Raw genomic sequence first — 19,688 nt, 5'->3', positions numbered from 1 at the left:
AGAAAGATGCCCCAGATTTTTTACATCTGGTTTTGGGGCAAATACAGGCTGGAGAAACAGTTAAAGAGACAAACTTCACTTACAAAAATGTAAGAAAGCAAGTGAGTCAGCATGTGTAACAGCAAAAATGATCCTGGGATATTGATCACACATTAAAAATTTAAAAACATACACAAATATGTTATTAAAGCATTTAAAGTTTAATTTTCTTTTTCTCCCTGTCTCTCCTCACTGTGATCATGTTCCTCCTACCAGCATAAATCACAAGTACTAGTAATGATGCAAAAAACATTAATCCTCATTCCAAAAACATCTGCAGCTTACAGGTGTGAATAAGTTTTTGCTCTCTAAATTAGATTTTTTCTAGCCAGATTTCTTACTTAAGAAATATTTCATCCTTTGGTTTGTATCTCTTAATATATTATGTAGAAAAGAGGCAGAATCTTTTCTTTCTCTTTTATGTGAAACCCTGTATTAAGATAACTCTCCTAAGACTTAAGTGAAGCACTTTGTGATAAAGCACACACGCATTTGTTTTTCATATAGCATTACTTTAATAAACAAATCAGTGTCACATTCCTGCATGACGCAATTTCAACCCATTATTAATCATACTAAATGTTATTTCGGACCTTTACTTTTTTTCCCCCTCCCTAAATATTGTCAGTGGAATATTGTAGGCCTCTGCTGTTTTCTTTCAGCGCATTCGAGGTCGAAAAGCCAGTCTGGAGGAAATACAGCTGGTTCACTCTGAACATCATTCACTGCTGTATGGCACCAGCCCACTGAACAGACAGAAGCTGGACCCCAGGAAACTCCTAGGTCTGTACAGGCCTCTATTCTACTGAGAACAGCACATTCCAGCACTGTCATTAGTCATAGCTGGTGTCAGCTTAAAACACTTGGCAAGCAGTGTGACAAAAATTCACTTTTTCCAAATGCATTGCTATGTGGAAGGAGAATGTTACAATGGAAGCCAAATATAGATTAGCCAAATACACCGGCTGGAAAGCAGCGATACGAGTTTCTCCTCATTTGCTTCAAAAGTCATCAGTGCTAACCTTTTACTGTAGCTTGTTCTCCATTGGAGGTCAGTGGCAATTTTGAACACAGTTGGTTTTCTACCTCCTTGTATTTGATTCGAAACCAGGAATTTAAGATACACTTGCTTGTCAGAATTGCTTGTTTGCTGTTCTCATTTGCTTTATTTCAACCATTTCAGCCACTCTGACTGCAGATACTATGCCTAAGTTTTGCTAATAAGTGAGCTTTATTTTAATGCCTTTTTATTATGCAGTATATAACAGGATATAATATCTTTCTGAATAACAGGGGGAAAAACATATTTTAACGTATTAAATGCACCTATGGTTATACAGAATAGTCGAAAATGGACAGGTTTTTCATGTAAAATATCTTGATGCACAGCCAATGCTTGGTGTATGCCTTTTATAATACAAAAGTAGGGTTAAATTGAGCTCTGCCATTAGCATGAGGTAGTGTTGCATGAAGCAAGCCTACTTGTCAGAAACACACAAAAAACTAGCACATTTTGGAAATAATCTGTGACTGAAATCCTGCCTTTGTCCCAGCACACTGGATGCAACACTCTAATTCTCAGTTATTTTTATAACTCTTCTTCTAAGAAGTGGGGCTTTTCCTAAATGTAATCAAATCCAACCCAAACAAAAAATAACACTAGCCATCAAAAGAAATTGCTGCCACAATTCTAGTAATACATAGCAATTATTTTGCTTTGGAAACTTATGCTGTTTCTTCTGTAAGGCAGACTGTTGCTTCAGGAAGTCCTAAGATCATAATGTTATATAGGTTTATACATTTTCTTAGCCAAGGCAACATGAAAACTGAAAAATATTTACAGTACAATAGATTCTTAGGGGCTTGAATTTCTAAGAAAGAAATCCTCCTTTAAAAAAAAGGTGTTTCCAAGAAAGAGTTCTAAATTCCTGCATAATTAAAATTTGGAAACGTTTTTATTTGGTTTCAGCAGCATTGTAAAATTGTTCCTTTTTGAAACAGTCAAGCATTTCATTTAAATTTTCTTGGGTTAAATTAATTTCATTTTAATTTTCATGTTATTTAATATAACATACAGTGATATAAAATATCGTTCCAGTTTTGGATCTCAGTGGTTGAGCAGCCTCTGGGATGCAGTGTGCAATTGCAGATACAAGGTTAAGAGGGAATGACCTAACTGTGTTTCTGCTGATGTACACAGAATGCAGAAAGCTTTGTTTATCCTATCTTAGAAAACCATTTCTTGGCCCACGGTTCCTTACTGCACGTTCTTTGCCTTTTTTATTAGACGCTTAGTCCAAAACATTTATTCTCTAAGTTTATATCAAGATCACACTCTTAGAATATATTCTGAGTGTATCCTTGGCTCAATGCCCTTTTCTCTCTCTGTTTCTAGGATATTTTCTTCTTGCATCTCACATGGCCTTTTACCAAGACATAAGTCAGTAAAACACCCTTCCCAAATGCTTTTGCATGTGTCTGTTTTCTGGCTGGAAGCTCTAATCATTTGGGCTTCCAGACTCTTGGATAAAGGAACTTAATTGTCTCTTACATTTTTCTAAAATATAGTGTGACTGCTCCTGATTTTGTTGTCCCCATTTCAGTGAGGTTGAACCTAACCATTCCCGACACTAAAATTAATGCCTTTGTTTACTACAGAAATTCAAATTATATGTCCCAAGGGAGAAAAATCTAAAGAAAATGTTTCTCACAAAAAATATCATCAATAACCACATTTTCTCAGAAAATATTTATTTCAGTGCAAGTGTATTATTTTTTCTAAAGAAATAGTTCCATCGAATGATGGCTTTGCATCCTAATGAAAAGTAGGACCTACTTCGTTTCTTTAATTGTCTACCCATCCAAAAATGAAAAATGCAGAGTCACCATTTGTCCTCCACTTATGCTCCAGAATAGTGTTTGTATTTCCTGTTCCTCTTCTGAAGAGTGCATCTGCTTTGTCTGAAGCACTTTTTTTTTTTTTTTTTTTGCTAACAAGCAGCTTCTGTACCTCTCAAAAAGAAAAGAAACACCTGAAGAAATGAAATTTAAGTATGCCTCGGGCTAGTAATGTGCTGCTTGTCAATAAATGCTTAATTCAGTTTCCCTGTTCAAGAAAAAAAGCCTGTTCTGGAAGACTGCAGAACAGCATGACTGGAAACTACTGGAATCAATGAGACTTACACACAAATTCATCTATTCCTAATGGTTTACAAGTATTAACTTGCTTGAACTCTTGGCTTTATTTTCCCTGCATCGGGGTCTACAAATGCAGCTATTCCAAATGACCACTTCAACTTCTACACTATTGTGTAGTTAAGTTTTGGACTGATGTATTTTACTGCGTGATAAGCAACTTGTCATGTTGCACTACCATTGTCTTGACACAAAGGAAACTGATCTGCAGACTAGGTATCACATCACATTATGGCTTCACGTACCAGCATCCAACCTTACAAATCTCCTCATATAAATTCAAGGGCCAAACAGCAAACATTTATTACAAATATTTTTTCCTTTTTCTCAATCCAACTGTCATTAAGAAACTGTCACTCTAAGTCAAGTTTCCTACTATTAAAAGTTTGTGAAAGTGCGAAACACACTGTCAACACATCTGACAGTGAGTCAGTAATTAGAGTGCAACTAAAAGATGCATCAGAAAGCATCCATGCAATTCCAATTTCAAATTAATGAAGAAATAAACACTTAGCTGAAATGGCTTTGCTCTTGAGGGATGATACTGAGAATAATCAGGTTAAAAAGTGAATACACTTTTTAATTTGTTTTTTTTTTATTTTCTTTTGAAAGTGAGTTTTCGTTCATAATTTTTCCTCATTTCATCAGACTCTTGGTCCCCAGTCATCAACCTCCCAAGCAGCTTCCTTGACTTCTGTAGGGGCCTGACCTTAGTCAGTGATGGGTGCCTCAGCACCTAATTTGACAAACTAGCTTCTACTGCCTTTGATATTCTAGAATACAAATCTTGGAACATTTCTAGCTCTATCAGTAAATGGTTGTACCAACTCCAAAGTGCTGGTGACTACTTCTGCCCTAGTGCTAAGTCAAAAATATTTGATTATTTAGAATTTGTCTTCTACCTTACTTGAAGTACCCCAATATCTTCTGGGACATCAACTTCAAACATCGTGGGAAATTCTCATTTCAATTCATTTTCAGAGTAGCTTTTTGCTATTGATTTTCATTTATGGCAAAGTATTGTGAGCCTTCCTTTTTCGTGAGGCTAGCTAAGTGATGGTCTCAATTTCTCTTAGTCCAACATTTCCCCACTGTTCTTTTCATGAAATCTCAATGTTTTTCTTGTTCTTCAGAGTTTGGCAACTACTATTTTTCAAACCATCATGCAATAAGAAGCGAGTATTCCTGCAAGCCTCTTGATACACTGAAAAGGCTTACGTGCTTGTTTTCCCCAGTTTTCGTACTATCTTCTGATTTGATTTTAGTGTCTTCCTCACCATCTGCTTTTCTGTTTTTACTTTGTGTTTATTGTTTTTAATAGTGTTTACCAGGCACAATGTGCCAGGATGCAGAGAGATAAATGAGAATTCATCTGTTCCCTCTTATGTCCCAACTCTGCCACGGAATTTAAGAAAAAAGGTCATTCAATAATCTATAAATGCCTTTTTTTATCTCAAATTACACCTTATATTTCCATTAATGTCTCCTGGCACTTTAGCAGCACTAATTTTTTTGTTATCTGCTCAAGACTTTTTCATCCTCCCCATAGTAAAAAGTGAAAAATTGGTCCCTGGATCTGCTCAGCAAGAAATCTGGAAACTCCTACTTGCACCTCTACTCTGACAATCTCCTGCAGCCAACATTTCCTTGCATGTCTGGGGCCATCAGGACTCACAGTATGAGAATACTCTGCATAGCTGCTGCACCTGCATTTCCCCTGGTAGCTCCACAGGAGGTTTTGTTTGGCTTCTCTCGCACACTGTGCAAACTGATCAAAGGCCTCTAGTCGGGTAAAAATGCATCTTGGATTTTACTCAAAGTGTAAAGCACTTTCTTCATCCCAGACCTTGCAGTCTGGTGTCTCCTACTTCAAAGATGATGGCTTATAATTGTCTTTGTGCATTTCATTGGCACCTGCTAAACATGAGTAACTGCAGCATTCGCCCCTTCCATAACAATGAGTGACTCCTCTAGGTAACTCAAGTGATTCACTATCTAATGTTTCCTCCAGATGGCAAAGTTACAAAGCCAGCTCTGTGATATGGCAGGGGAAAAGCTTATGTTTTCTCCCACAGCTGCCTTAGGATCAGATTACACACAGGGATAGGAACTGCATCAAATCCTGAGATCCTTACCCGGTTTTCATATTGTTGTTATCAAGATAAACACTGAGTTTAGTAGTACCAGAAAAAAAAAAAGAAAGAAAGAGAAAAAAGAAAATATGAATGAATAAAATGTGAGTGTAAGTATTTAGATAAACCCTGCCATATTAGCTAATGTATAGAGTAGAATTAGCTAGAAATTAAACTCTAAAGCCTATTAAGTTTTTGTTTCCTTTAGTATCATATATTTACTGAATAATACTGAAAAAAATAATGTTTCAAGTTATCTTTTCAAACTATTAATACAATCACTGATGTAAATGAAGAAAACAGCATTTTTACATAGATAAGAGAGACTAAGGCTGCAATTTTCAAAGGAGAAACTCTTTTGAAGGGAAAAAGCTAAGAAATTAGTTATCAGTTTCATGTAAACTTAATGTGGTTCCCTCTGTTGTCAGTGAAAAGAAACAGGTACTTCTCAAGCATAATTTATCCCATCAGTTATCTAGGCTGGGTGGAGGTGCCTGCCTCACTCCTCGGGCTGGAGAAGAAGCTGAGAGGAAGCTTAGACTAGCTGCTTATCAGCTACAGATATCAGGATGATTAGTCACCCTAGTTCAGAGTGATTTTCTGTGGAATTTTGATTGTTATATTCCTTTGAAACTGCTTAGCAGTCTTCAAATTTGTCACTGTTGCATAGTAGTACTTTAAACGTCCCATGGCTGATTTGATTTCTAGGTATTACGATTATTTTTTGTACTAGTATCTGGCATTGTCATAGTGATAATAATAATGAAATCTGAATTACTGTAAAGAGTAAGGAAATACTTTTCCAGTATTTAAATGTCTTTTTGATGAATGATGCTTATTGTTTCTTTTTTTTCTTTAATATATAGGAAACGTGTCTCAAAAACTCTTTTCCTTGTTGCCTTGTGGGGGACTTGGGGTAAGTAGATGTTTGCTTTTTCACAAAAGGGACAGCACACAACATATGTGTTCATTGGTTAATTCTCTAGCACTATCAGTTCAAAGTCTTCAGAAGCTGATAAAAAATGTAAAGATGAAACATGAGCCGTTATTGCACTGTGTTTTCACAGACAGGGAAAACAGCACATTACAAGAGGCAAATGGAACAGTTAGGAACAAATTTTGTGGAAATGTGCCCATTTCCAGTTATCCCACTTTGGGTTTTTACATGAGCTCTTTCCTTGAGGAAAGTAACATGGGCACAATTGTTATAGCATAATAAGCTTTGGAGAAGTTGTTTTGTGTACTGCTGAAAAGTAAATATGGCTCCACACTTCTCTGAAAGGACAAAAAAGTTGCCAAAGCTAATATTTAGCATGAAAAGGGCTCACTAGCTGCTAGCCAATAACTTGGGTACTGTTAAAGTAATAAATTATGTGAGTATTTTTATGTCCTGTTTTGAAATGGATTGAAATGGATTCATCCTGAAAGACAAGCTCGTATTGGGACACAGTAGACAAAAATCTGCAGAAAGAAATATGTTGCAACACTAGGTAAAAGAATAAAGCTAAATTATTGAAAACCATGTAGAATTTCTGATACTGGTATCACGCTCCTATTAAATTGTAGTGAAGATAATGCCAAGGAGAAATAATTTTTCACATACATGAATTTTTCACACAAAAGTATTTAATGCTTTTGGTCCAACTGGGTCCATTATTTACTGATGTCATCAATGTCAAAGTGAAATGATAATATTCTAGGTATCAGTGGGCTGGATGGCTGATGTATATTTTACTTCCCTTTTACTGTTTCTCAGTGAATTCTCTGAGTATCTCTCCGAATAGTCTGAGCAGACATAAAGGCATAATCTCTGGAGGTCAACTTCCAGTGCACCCTTATACAGATTTATTTACTTTTATTCTTCACAAAGCATAAACTCCATACCATACTACTATGTTTATATGACAGAAGAAATACTCATTTTGTAAGGTTTTAACACACACACACAAAAAAAAAAAGAAAAAAAGAAAAAAAAATGCATTTTAACCTTCAGTAATTTGTGATTTTTTGTGGATTTCTGAACTATGACTTAAGAAAAAAGGAATCAGGAAGTTGTAATCATTCCAGCTCCTTCACTGTGGGCTTAGCTTGCTGAAGATTCTGCCTAAAATTTGGAAGTTGGTGACTAGCAACTTGCCAATCTGGAAACTTGAGCATCATTTCTGTATGTGGTTCAGCCAACATTACACATTGATATGTAGACATGTGTGTGCATGTGCACCTCTGTAAACTACTGTGTGCACACATGCACACATATATGCACACACTGGTGTATGAAAAAGGTAATTTTTCACACTGGTGATGCAGAGAAAATTGAACAAAAATTTAATGAACTTCAGAAAGGATGTTCAGGCTTCTGAGTAAAAAGAAGATTATGTAAAATTGCTCGAAAAAATCTATTTGAGGGCTTTGGATAGCAAACAAGACCATGGCAGTCTTTGAAAGTAAAGGACACAATTTTTCTATGAAACAGGTCGTTGTGGTATTAAGAAATCATGACCAGATATGTGCTTTGAAATCCTTCTACTAGTGACAATATGTTTTCCATTCTAAAGCTAACACAAGTCAGAATTGCTCAGTATAGCTTCATTTTTTTAAGTATTTAAATTAATCTACACTTTTTTTTCCCCCCCAGTCTGTGTGCTTTATTTCTTATTTAAATTCATGGAAATTGGATTAAAGAACATGTTGTAGAAATTGATCTTTTATTTATTTATTTTCTAGTTGGTTTGCCTTTCTATATGTTATTACTGTCAGGCTTGCTGTGGGGCTCTTTTAAAGGAATGGGTTATGACCTTTTTCAAGGTAAATAATCAGATTAGGAGCTTTCTTTCAGTGATACTTAGCTGTCGATTGGTTAAGACGAGCTTTGGGAAAGGGAGCTGCTTCAAACTACGTGAAAAGCAATTCTTAAGGTTATTTTCAGAAATAATGGTGGAAAGAAACAAAAAATATTGCTACTTAGTAACTCTCAATTGAGAGGTATAAAGCAGTAATCAATGTAAAGCAGGAAGAGTAGCTCACGCGAAGATTTTAGGGAGGGATGGAAGAATTTAAATTTTTTTTGTTTGTTGTGTATTTTTTCTTCCATGCTTGCATCATTACTTGTTTGCTACAGAATATAATAAAACAGTGTTAAGAAAAAAAATTCCATTCTTGCAGGAGACTTTATGACTGCCTTTGGAAGGAGGGCTTTCAGAGCTCTTTGACCCTATTGTCTTCTAACCATACGGGGACCTTGCTGACTGTTACTATGCAGCTCTACTATTAAATAGATTAGTGGTTAGACTACTCATACAGGGGATGGGAAACCTAGGCTCAGTTCTCTCCACTCCCAGGCTGGATTTAATATCAGAGACCCCACGTCTTAGTGGGTGTTGCTACCACAAAAGAGAGCAAATATTATTTCTGGTTGGGGATCCTCACACCATAGTACTGTTGGAAAGAGCACCGGACAAGTAAGGCTTTATCCATAAGTAGGATAAAGCCCATGTACCTAAGGCTATGATCTACCTAGCATATATAATTATAAATACTGCCAAGTGCTAGTTCTGAGGCCCTATTCCACAACCAGCTTATAAATTTGATGTGAAAGAATCACTGAACAGAATGAAAACTGCTCTTGGATCAAGGAATGGAAGCTAGGACTTCCCAAACACTGAAGACATGATCACTTGATGGGCTTTTATTGTTCACAAACAAAAGTCCAACTAATCTCTGTAACCCTGACTTCTATTCTATTATTGATTGTGTTATCTCTGTTCTAAAACTGCAGTTAACATCTGGGATCCTCTTCTTTGGACATTACTTACAGTTATAATAAAAGAAAGTTTGTTTCAAGAATTTTGAAAAGCAAACGAGGCAGTCTGTGTCCATAACCAATATTTTCTGATCCTTTTCCATCACGGCACTAAATCTTTTGTAGCAATGAAAATAATGCATGTAAAACTACTGTTTACTCATTTCGTAAATTTTTCATCCATATGAATCTTCTTTTAAGTAGTGCTAGGGATCGATTATGTTAGAGTCATTGGTGAATATGGCTTAGTATATGTTAGTTTTTCAGAAGAAATCAAACAATAAACTTTTTAGTTTTATAAGGAACTATATAAGTAATAATTAGGTCTCTTATCTAGGAGTAGAAATCTGTTTCACCTGTACTGTACAGCTAAACTGAACAGATCTCACAAAGAGAGGAAAAAAAAAAGTCTAAACTAGCATCCTAAATTTGCACATAACAGGTTTTCTTTAAATGATGGTTGATTTTTTATCAGAGGACTATCCAAGGTCAGGAGTATAAAATCCGCTGAAATATGGGATCTCCCTCCTGCAATAATGCTTTTTATTGTTTTTTTTTTTCAAGCTTAACCGTGTTCCAGAACCAACTGTTGTTAAAGAATTCTAATACCGGGGGGATGAAATTCTTTGTGTTGGAGAGAGACTAGCAGCTCTATGGCCAGCAGTTTTAATAAAAAGAGATGGTTTCTTGCAGCTGGTCAGAGGTTTGGAATGTGAAAAGTTTTCCAGGAGAGGTGGGTAGATTACAGGTGAAGTGGCCAAATGGGGAGAATAATCACAAATTACATTTTGGTTCTGTGGCTTGTCAGACTGCTCCACAATTTTTCATCTGTAAACGGCCACTAGAGCTATAACTGATCATTTGATCAATGTATCCATCTATTGCAATTCCTCTCCTGTTGTGCTGTGAAAATGACAATAAGAGAAGAAGAAATCTACATTTAATGGGAGTAAGTTTCATCTCCTTGTCTCAGTCTGTCACTAAAAATAGTGATTGTTTTCTTGCCTGTTTGACCTGCTGCTGTGTGAAGAAATCTTGAAGTCATTTCTCAGCCATATTTTTTTGTCTAGTTGATAGGCAAAAAACCCCACAAAAGCAAAGAAGAGCAGGCTTTTATGATAATGTCATCATCGGCTCCCAGCTTCAAACACTTCTGCGGCTTTTGAATTGTCATTTATAACTTGGAACTGAACCGACCCATAATTCCCTTGATGCATTTAGAGAAATTGATAACAGACTGCTTCTTTTATGGCTCAGAGGAGGCAACTCCAATCACATCACTATTGGCAGTCAATATTATTTTCTGACATGGTTGTAAAAGTATAAAGGGGCTTATGGCATTTGTTTAGATGAGGAATGGGCTCTCAAGCTGTGCTGGGGTTTATGGGTCCAGATTACTGAGAAGCAAAGGGAATATGATGTTTGCAAACAGGATATGATTTTATTTAAGTTTGGGTTTCATACGTTGTTCCCTGGGGATTGTCCTGCAGACAGAAGAGAATTTCACTTTTATCATATGAAATTGGGCAGTTATCCAATCCCCCCTGCTCTCCCCCCATCCTCCCCACCAAAGACACTGCTCCAAACCTGTAATGCGTAAAGTCAGACCTTTAAATTGCAAGAGGAGGAGCTGGGGGAGAACGCCACCCTGCAAGAAATCACACTTCAGAAGAATTAATGTTTAGTGAGCTGAACAGAGTGGCTCCTGGGCTAAATATTGAGCCATCTGAATGGGTGAGTGTGGCTTGTACATATTATGGAATCTCTGTTGCATTTCCTCTAAATTTGCTGTTACAGCAGTAAAACAGAGATGATGTTTCTGCTGGGATAAGCTGGTCTTTTTTCAAAAACTGAAGTGTAACTTAGATCTTCCATATCAGAAAACAATTTGGCCTTTAATTACCAAGAGAAGAAATTTATAGCTATAAAATCTCTCAACATATTTACAATACTTAAAAAACATTAATATTCTCTGAATCTTAAATTTCTTCCTGCCATTCCTTGCTGTGGCAGCTGATGGTGCTACTTTCTGTCCTGACCACACAGGCAGAAAAGCAATAAGAAAGGCAAGATTTTACTAGTACACAGGTTTAGTAAGTCATCCAGGAAGCAAATTGGTTTTTCCTGCTTCTCATTCTTCCCTTGATCTTCTCAGTCTGTGCCCAGGAAGAATTTTCAGCCTTTACACATTATGACTCTTCATTGCTCTTATAAGAGCTAATGGTACCAACCTGGTTCCATTACCATGGTATAACAGTGTAAAAATCACGAAAATACTGGCAGTAGCATTGCCTTCTTGTAGCAAGTTTAGGTTCCAGGCTGCTTAGGTGTCTTTCCTTATATCTGCACACAAATGTGTCTGTAGAGAAATTAGACTGCCTACAGTCTGGGCACTCAAATGAACCACCACCTCCACACAGACATTAGAATTAACTTGTGTCTTCCCTCTATATTCCAGGCTGTACCAAAAATAGATATACTCTTCTCAACAAAAAGTATGTCTGTTTCCCAGGTTTGGGAAAGCAATCTGTAATTCCTAGAAGCTCATTTACTCAATATTAAGTCTTCCACTGTGAAATCATTAATATACCATGGTGCTAATATATTCACCTAATACTTTAAATTACTTACCTGACTCATTAACCTATTGAAATTTGCCAGTTACATTTTGGAACACACTGCAGAAGGCTTCTAGGAATGAAGGACTTACCCCCTAAGCCTGTCAGCTACACCATTCCTTAAGAAATACCAAGATTTATTCAAAACAACAAGCAGATTATACTTTAATTGACATATCTTGCAGACTATTTAGGACTCACAGTTACATGGTGTTGACTGTGATATTTTCTGCAGACGTCTACAAAATGTGTGATCAATAAGGCCACCCTGGTACCACCCCAAGGCAACTTAAGGCCACTGGGGATGGAACCAGAGCCAGAGTCAGAGGTTTGTCTAAAGAAAAAATAGTGAATTAAGATAAAATATGCATATTTAATTAACTTTCAGTGCAGAACAACAGCTCTCTGAAGACTCCCTTGTCCAGCTTTATGTACTGGCATTAGAAAGCCACAGGCATCACTAGAACAGGAGTGGTACTACCTAAGATCAGAAGAACTGACTGGAGGTGCTTGATTTCCTTTATTGACAGAGACTTGAAACAACTAAGTTTCAAATTTTAGGCACATTGATTTTAGAAAAAAAACCAAGTGTAATAAGGTGAATCTTGATGACCACAGCAGAAAACAGCCAGCCTTCCTTTACTGAGGTACACAGACTTCATTTCTGGTTCTGTAAAGTGCAAGTGGTCTCATCTCTGGGCAGGGAGGGAATGCCACATTTAGCATATCAACACCACGGCCACAAAAAAAGGAAAACATTTCTTCACATGTCAGGGCAGATATTTTGTCCCATTCTTGGCATTTTGTGGCACTGAGGTGGCCCTGTGCCATCTACCGCAGAGCTTGATGTTTCGGTGAGAGGTGAAACTGTTCAGCTGAGAGACACAGTTCTTTGGTATTGCTGCAGGCACAATACAATGTTCTACAATAGTCCCAGAATGCTTTTACTTGCAGCAGGCAAGGACAGAAAGCTCAGGCATGGCAATCTGACAACTTGCCAAATACACAATTTGGTGCCTCACACAATTTTTTTCCCCTTTTAACAGAGGACATTTTTCCCTTGCTACTCAACCAGATTAAATTTTTAAACAAAGATACAGTGCACGGATCACAGAAAATTATTGGGAAGTTAATGAAAATTATAACAGGAAGTTAATGAACTACTGTAAAGTCAAATCTTTAAAGGTCTTACCTAATTTTCTGCATTTCCTAAAAACTATTGTGTTGCCAAAGACAAACATTATGCAAAGAAGCCTTCTTATTTGCCAGAATAGGAAACATTTTATATATATATATACACACATATATATATACATATACATATATATATAAATACTCACAGGTATGTTAAACATAAATAGTGAAAGAGTACCATATCCAATCTACTACTACTGTTCACTCTGCCCAGACTTAATCACACACACACACACACACACACACAGATTTGATGGTAATTCTGTAATTAAAGAAGAATTCACATTTGCACTTTAAAAATGTATCATGTGCTTATCGACCGAATTTAACTCCAGGATGGACAGAAGAGCACTCTGAAGAGCAAATGTTCATGCATTGTTTATCTGAATAAACACCAGGTTCTAGTGTAGCCCCACAGTGGCCTCTAACATAACCTACATCCAGGCAAAAAGCTGAAATACTATGTTTTAATGTCTTCACCAGTAAATGATGAAACTTTTTAGAAATAAGGCTTGAATTTTGGACAAAGTTGCATTTTCTGTAACTGCATTCTGTAAATGCATTTCTGTATGCATTACAACCAACTATACATTGTTGTATCTCCTTGTCTACAAACTCCTGGAAGCTGGAAGATCAAACATAAGAAGGCAGTTGCACAAGCATTTTCACACACTAACCCATTAACTACTAAAACAAATGTCAAGTTAAATTAATAGAGTACTTAGGGCTAGGTCTGAAAGTGCAGTAACATTTTTTACAAGCATCTGGTGATATACGCCACATATCTGAGACTTGAATCTGGGCCTAAGTGTTTTATTTATGAGTTTTTTCTAAAAACAAGTACTAATCCACATCTAATCCATGCTATCCTCCCTCCATTCCCCCTACCAATGATCCACACATCACTGTTTCACTAAGGTTTTGAGATCCTTTACAGTGTCTAATGTATGCTTTATCAGACCTTGAGATTCTGGATGTCTGTCATAAAAGTTAGTTTAAGAGAAACCAAGTAAAACCATTTCTTTTTGAGATACTATTCTATTCAGGATTCAGCTTGACTTAGACTGATTTTTTATGCTTCTCATTTTGAATACAAAGCTATTTATTTTTCAATACAGACCTCACATATTTACTAGGTTTTTTACAAACTTTAAGATGAATTTTGTTTTTACAGAGAGGGCGCTGCATTTAAATCAGGGGATGACTACCAACATCAGTAACTCTGCTAGGCATTCAAAAATTAATTAATAATTAATTTTTTTACTGAATATTTTCTGAAAATTGGCTTTGATTGGCTTTTCATGTTACTTCACTATTGGCAGGCAAAACTTGAAAGACATTAAGTATTCTACATACAATTGTTTTGTGTATTGCCCACATTCCTTGTCCTTGAAGAAAGCCTGGAAAGAGGTTTTTGGAGTCAGAATTAATAGCCTTTAAAACTATTTTTAGAAGCCCTTTTCCATAAATATTATTACTGGTAAGTTCTCCTACTGGAATTATTCAAACACAGAAGTCAATGCAAGACTAAGGGAATACCATGGTTTTTGTTTAAGCAATGATTTGTGATGATCCTTTGAATTATTCAGCCTGCTGGAGCCTAAAGATCACATGCCCTTCACAATTTATTTGTAAACCACACTGGTAGGCAAGAAAATATGAAAAGCTGATATTCTGGGTACTCCTTATGGTAGGCATTTTAGATCAAAACAGCTGGAAATGCCTTTGACAGAAAAAATCTTTGATACAGCTGCAACAGCAGTAAAAATAAAGGAAGCTCACTGTACATATTTTTCCTAAAGCAGTACACTTTTACACACTTCCTGTATCTGGGATTTATAGAAAAGGCGTCAGCCATGCAAACCTTTTCTCCTTTGTTCCTTAACGAGTGACATGGCTGACAGGCCATTCATTAGAAGTTGTTCCTTGGAGATGATGAGTACACCTTCGCTTCTTTAGTCATGGTGAGATGAAACAGCAGCTGAGAAGCACGTTGAGGACCTTTTGCTTCCTAGTGGAAATCACAGAGGTGATGAATGATCACCAGGACATCTGTAAGAGTGGGAGGTGAGAGCTATAAGCGTGACACCTGGGAAGCCGCACTGCTCATGGTCAGAAGCAAAATACTCCAAACTTACGCGGTAGCATTAGCTGGCACCAACAGTGTCTAAGAATGACAGACTCCTTGCTGGAAGTGATACTGAAATGCCACACAATTTTTAGAAGCTGGAACACTTCAGAAAAATATTTAATTTCTATTTTCAAGCCAGGAAATTAAAAAAACCCAGTGATAGAAACATGTTTGCTCTGGCATAAGTGAAAGAGTGTGAGACTCTGAATGCTTTTAAAGCTAAAACACAAGAATTTTCTCTGCAACACATAAGTTTTATTAAATTTCAGTATCACTGAGGATGTCAGTACTCTCCAGTATTATTTGTCAGATATTCTTAATCAGTTTGTTTACTGCATATAGCTACACTGTTGTTAGCTGACCAGAGTTTATTTACTTCTCAGTATTATAACCACTTATGTCAAAGGATAGAATCTTTTAAACATAGTTGTTTTTCTAGATTTGTGTTGAAATGTATCCATCTGAAATGCATACTTAATTAACTTCCATCCAAGAAGATGCCTTTAAAGAAAGGGCAAAGAAGCCCTTCAAACTACTGTAAAGAACTGCTTGTTGTCCAGGATATTGGACACATAGAATACAAGGACTGCCATCAAAGGAGCATCACAGGTCAAAGTTTCCACGAACAAGTAGATGACAGATTGTATTTTTTTGACCTGAAAGTAGAGTATCTCTTGTGGGGACGTGTGATAATTCCAAGAGGACTGGTTTTGATTTTAATGATGGCAGTAATTGTGCAGAGTATCCAGAGCAGGATGAGCAATTCAGTGTATTTTTAATTCCTCCTAGGAGGAAAATCAGAATTCCACTGCATAAAATGGATTTACATTAAATCACAAGTTGTGTGTTTGTGGGTGGGAGGAGGGGTGGGCAGAGAAAGTTCTAAGATGCTTTGAATTCATCCCAAAGCAGCAGCTTGGGCTCTATTTTATATTGTCATATAGTTATCAGTGGGTACGTATTACAATAATTTAAGAAAGAGAAATAACTCACACAGATGAATACATCATGCAGGGTGTAAAAAACTGAAAGGTTTGTCAGACTGTGAGCAGCATCTCTGGTCAGTAGAACTGTGATACAATGACCACTTGGCAGATCCCAGGAGGTTTCTGGAGACAAGAGGACTGAAATAAAAGATGAGGAATGAAGAGGTTTAGTAGCAGGGAAAGGGACAGGTAAAAAAACCTGAGTTATTATTTTAGAAATGCTTTAGCGTTATTATTCACACTCCTTTTTTTGCCCCTCTGAGGTAGGTTCGAGATAAATTCAAATAGCAGGAGAAGGAACATTTCCAGTTTTGTCAACTGCAGTGATTTCAGAAAGATCTTTAAGTAAGCAATCTCTCCCTCAGGTGTAGTGCCATATCCTTCCTCACTGCTTTCACACATTCCACAACCTGAGCACAGCATAAGGAGTTGGTAACTTTCAAACATTATAGTCAGTCTTCCTTAAAATGAAAATTTCCAGCCCAAAAGGGGTTACAGTAAAAGCTTTCTGTCTGTTGAAGTGTCTCTGATGTAAGGCTTCTTCTTTCTTAGCTTGTTCTGAGTATGCTTAAAGTCTTCCTTGTGGAAGTGGCATTATCACACAGATACTTCTTACAGGAAGCATTCATATCAAGTTTTTTTGTAGTGCAAAGCAGAAAATTTCTGGACACAGGGCTTGAAATATAAGTTGCATTCAGTCGGGAGAAGTTACCCACATTTCTTTTCACTTAAGTCATTCCCTTCCTCTTTAATGCCTCCACATCCACTTCAGGGACAGGTAGCTTAATTTCTATCATCTGTAGCTTTGCAGAGTATTAGCTTTGCTACACATGCCAATGATTGAGCTATACTAGATCTGCTTGAAAAAGTCTGCAACCTACACTGCTCATTCAGGAAACTGGGAGTGAAGTAAATCCATATGTGTGTTAGAAAGTCAGTGTTCGGATAGGGCTCGTGCTCTCTGGCTCTTGGCGCTATCATGCACATTTCTTCTTTGAAGAGCTGTAGCAGTGATAGGATTTTTGATAATAAAATATGTAGTATTCTCATAGTTCAACACTGACATTTTGATGCTTTAAAAAATTTTTTTTTCATTTGTTTAAATTCAGAACATTCTTCTATCTTGACAATTTTTGAAGGACTCCTAAACAGAAGTAATATACAAAATTAAACAGAAAAAAGGCTAAGATTCTGTGTTAGAATTCAGCTACAAATGCTGCATTTTCTGTAAATTTTGTTTAACATTTTCTGAAAAACAATCCTAATCCAGATAGGTTTTGCACTGAATTCTTTGGCTGCTCCAAAGCACTTGAACAAAAATAACCTCTTATAAAATTCCATCTGACTTCGTCATAGTCTGTGATTCAGAAAGCATCACATTTGTCACAAATTCATGCATAGTCAGCATATAGATAGGCTGTCAGATATATGTGATATATACATGCAATAGAACCAGAAACCACAGTGTCTAATCCTATTCCCTTTACTTGTATAAAATCCAACCATTTCATCTCACAGGAATAAAGAAAAGCATATCAGTAGGATTTTAGAGCTGCATTTCATACACAGCCTGACAACTGGGCCAACTAGTAGCTGTAATTTTAATGGGTTTGCCATTTATACTACTGTATTTCAACAGCAATTTACAAAGTAAACATTAAGTAACACTAAAAGAAAACCTCTGTTTAAACACCTGAAGCATTGAAGGAAATACATAGAATTAATAGAGATATAAAATGGAGTGAGATGGCATTTTCTAGTTGTTACAGCTAAAGGGTTGGCTGTGTGATGCAGGTTCTTCTAGGTTGTTCTTCATGAGATGTTCCTCATAAATTCAGTCTTAATTTTGCAAAAATATGAAATAGTATTTGATACCTAAGTTTGTAATACTGTGACTTTTCAGGTTAATTATTCATATATGTATGTTACATTTCTTGTATTATAGTAACTATGCATTAAAGTATGCAGCTTCAGTTAGCTACCCCTAGTTTTAAGAATTTACCACTCATTACATGTACCATGCCCAAGAGATTAGCTAAAATATCCTGAATTTCCTGCGTTCATTCAGGTGGTAATTTTTGAAAATTTCTCAGGAAACACTGTTCTGTTTCCTGATTGCCCATTTCTTCTACCAGTCCAGGTAAATTAAGGTTGCAGTCATTCAAGTGGTCTAAGGGAAATTTTTCAGTGGAAGATACTTGGTCTTATTGTCCCAGTTCAGTCTCCTCACACTCAGCTGAAAGCAGAAAATGATAAATGCTGTACCCTGGCCAATGCTCAGCGTTCAGCAGATGGAGAGACTGCAGTCTCATGCGTCAGAGCAGACAACTGTCTTAAGGGTGGGTACTCTCAAGCTGTGGTTACAATTTTAACTTAATCAGTCTTCCTGGAAATGAATCATAGTCCCTTTGAGGATGCAGGTTGCTCCTGCTCATGCCCTGGTGTATGAAGCAGCTGCCATTGAATCATTTTCATCAGCCACTCCTTCACGTTAACCTTAATTTGCTAGCCATAAAAATGGTAAGAAAGTACTCCCTCCCAGCCCTCTTGCTGATACTTCTTTATTTAAAATACTGCACAATATTTTTCAAACTTTATTATGGTTTGATTAAATTGACTTAACCAATGACCTCTACTTATTTATCTCCTGATTACCTGTAGAAATGAAATTTTTTTCACAGTTCCTTTAAAGCAATAGAGAGATAACTTGAAGGTCTGCCTAATGTTATATATGTCACTATATTTTTACTACTTGGTTTCTTTCTTGTTTCTTGGTAACTATTGATTAGTGTGCATCTTTTGGAAACCTACTTAATTTCTTTAAATCACAAGCTATCAATCTACAAAACAAATATAATAAATCATCCCATATCAGGCTGATAATTGTGTTTGTACAACATTTTGAGTTTCTCAGATGAAAACACAGTGTGCTGTCATTACTGTTATTCTAAACTTTGCAAGCAAAATCAGTTTTCTTATTCAGATCTACTGCAAATACAAACTATTTTCATTAGTTCTGCTGCATGCACGCAAAACTGATCAAAATGATAGAAAAATCAGGTCCAGGACACTGAAAAATAAGATCATTTTAGTAGCTTGAAATATAATATTATTGTAACAGTAATGGCGAGGACATTTGACAGGTGTAGAGAAGATCAAGCTTAGATCAAGCCTTTTTTCTGTTTCAAATGAGTAATCAGAGAAATTCCTCAGAACTTCCAGAGTCGAGTAGCAGTTGCATCCATTTTCAATTACTTGATTTCTTTCCTTTTTTTTTTTTTTTTTCCAAGGAATTAGGAACAGAAGCTTCTGGTTCAAACTGAAAACATGTCTCAGTGTGCTTGGAAGTCATCCAAATAGCATCTGCCACAGTATTTTGTCTATTTCTAAACGTTTTTCTTTTCATGATAAATTTGTACGGTATGATACAATTAAATGCACTTCCCATGGAGCATCAAGGAAGTCTGGCTGTCTCTCTGGATAACTTTTTCAGACTATTTAACACCATCATGTCTGCTTCACATAATAGGAAATATATATATAGGGATATACAGCATTTCACCTCTATGTTTTGGTATGTTTCCGCAAATAAGG

General features: G+C 36.4%; 1 protein-coding gene across 14 annotated transcripts in view; it reads left to right on the top strand.

Annotated features, from left to right (window-relative positions):
- Positions 1–19,688, top strand: part of HDAC9 (histone deacetylase 9) — a 462,820-nt gene that overhangs the window by 326,485 nt on the left and 116,647 nt on the right. For 13 of the 14 annotated variants that reach the window (XM_032110318.1, XM_032110251.1, XM_032110312.1 and 10 more), the window contains 2 exons: positions 702–822; positions 6,233–6,282. In XM_032110318.1, the coding sequence (XP_031966209.1) occupies positions 702–822; positions 6,233–6,282 (171 nt within the window). The remainder of the gene's footprint in view (positions 1–701; positions 823–6,232; positions 6,283–19,688) is intronic. The other variant, XM_032110325.1, reaches the window with a different exon arrangement.

Source organism: Corvus moneduloides, chromosome 1, assembly GCF_009650955.1.
Source record: "Corvus moneduloides isolate bCorMon1 chromosome 1, bCorMon1.pri, whole genome shotgun sequence".
Lineage (NCBI taxonomy): Eukaryota > Metazoa > Chordata > Aves > Passeriformes > Corvidae > Corvus > Corvus moneduloides.
This window is presented reverse-complemented; position numbering and strand designations above follow the sequence as displayed.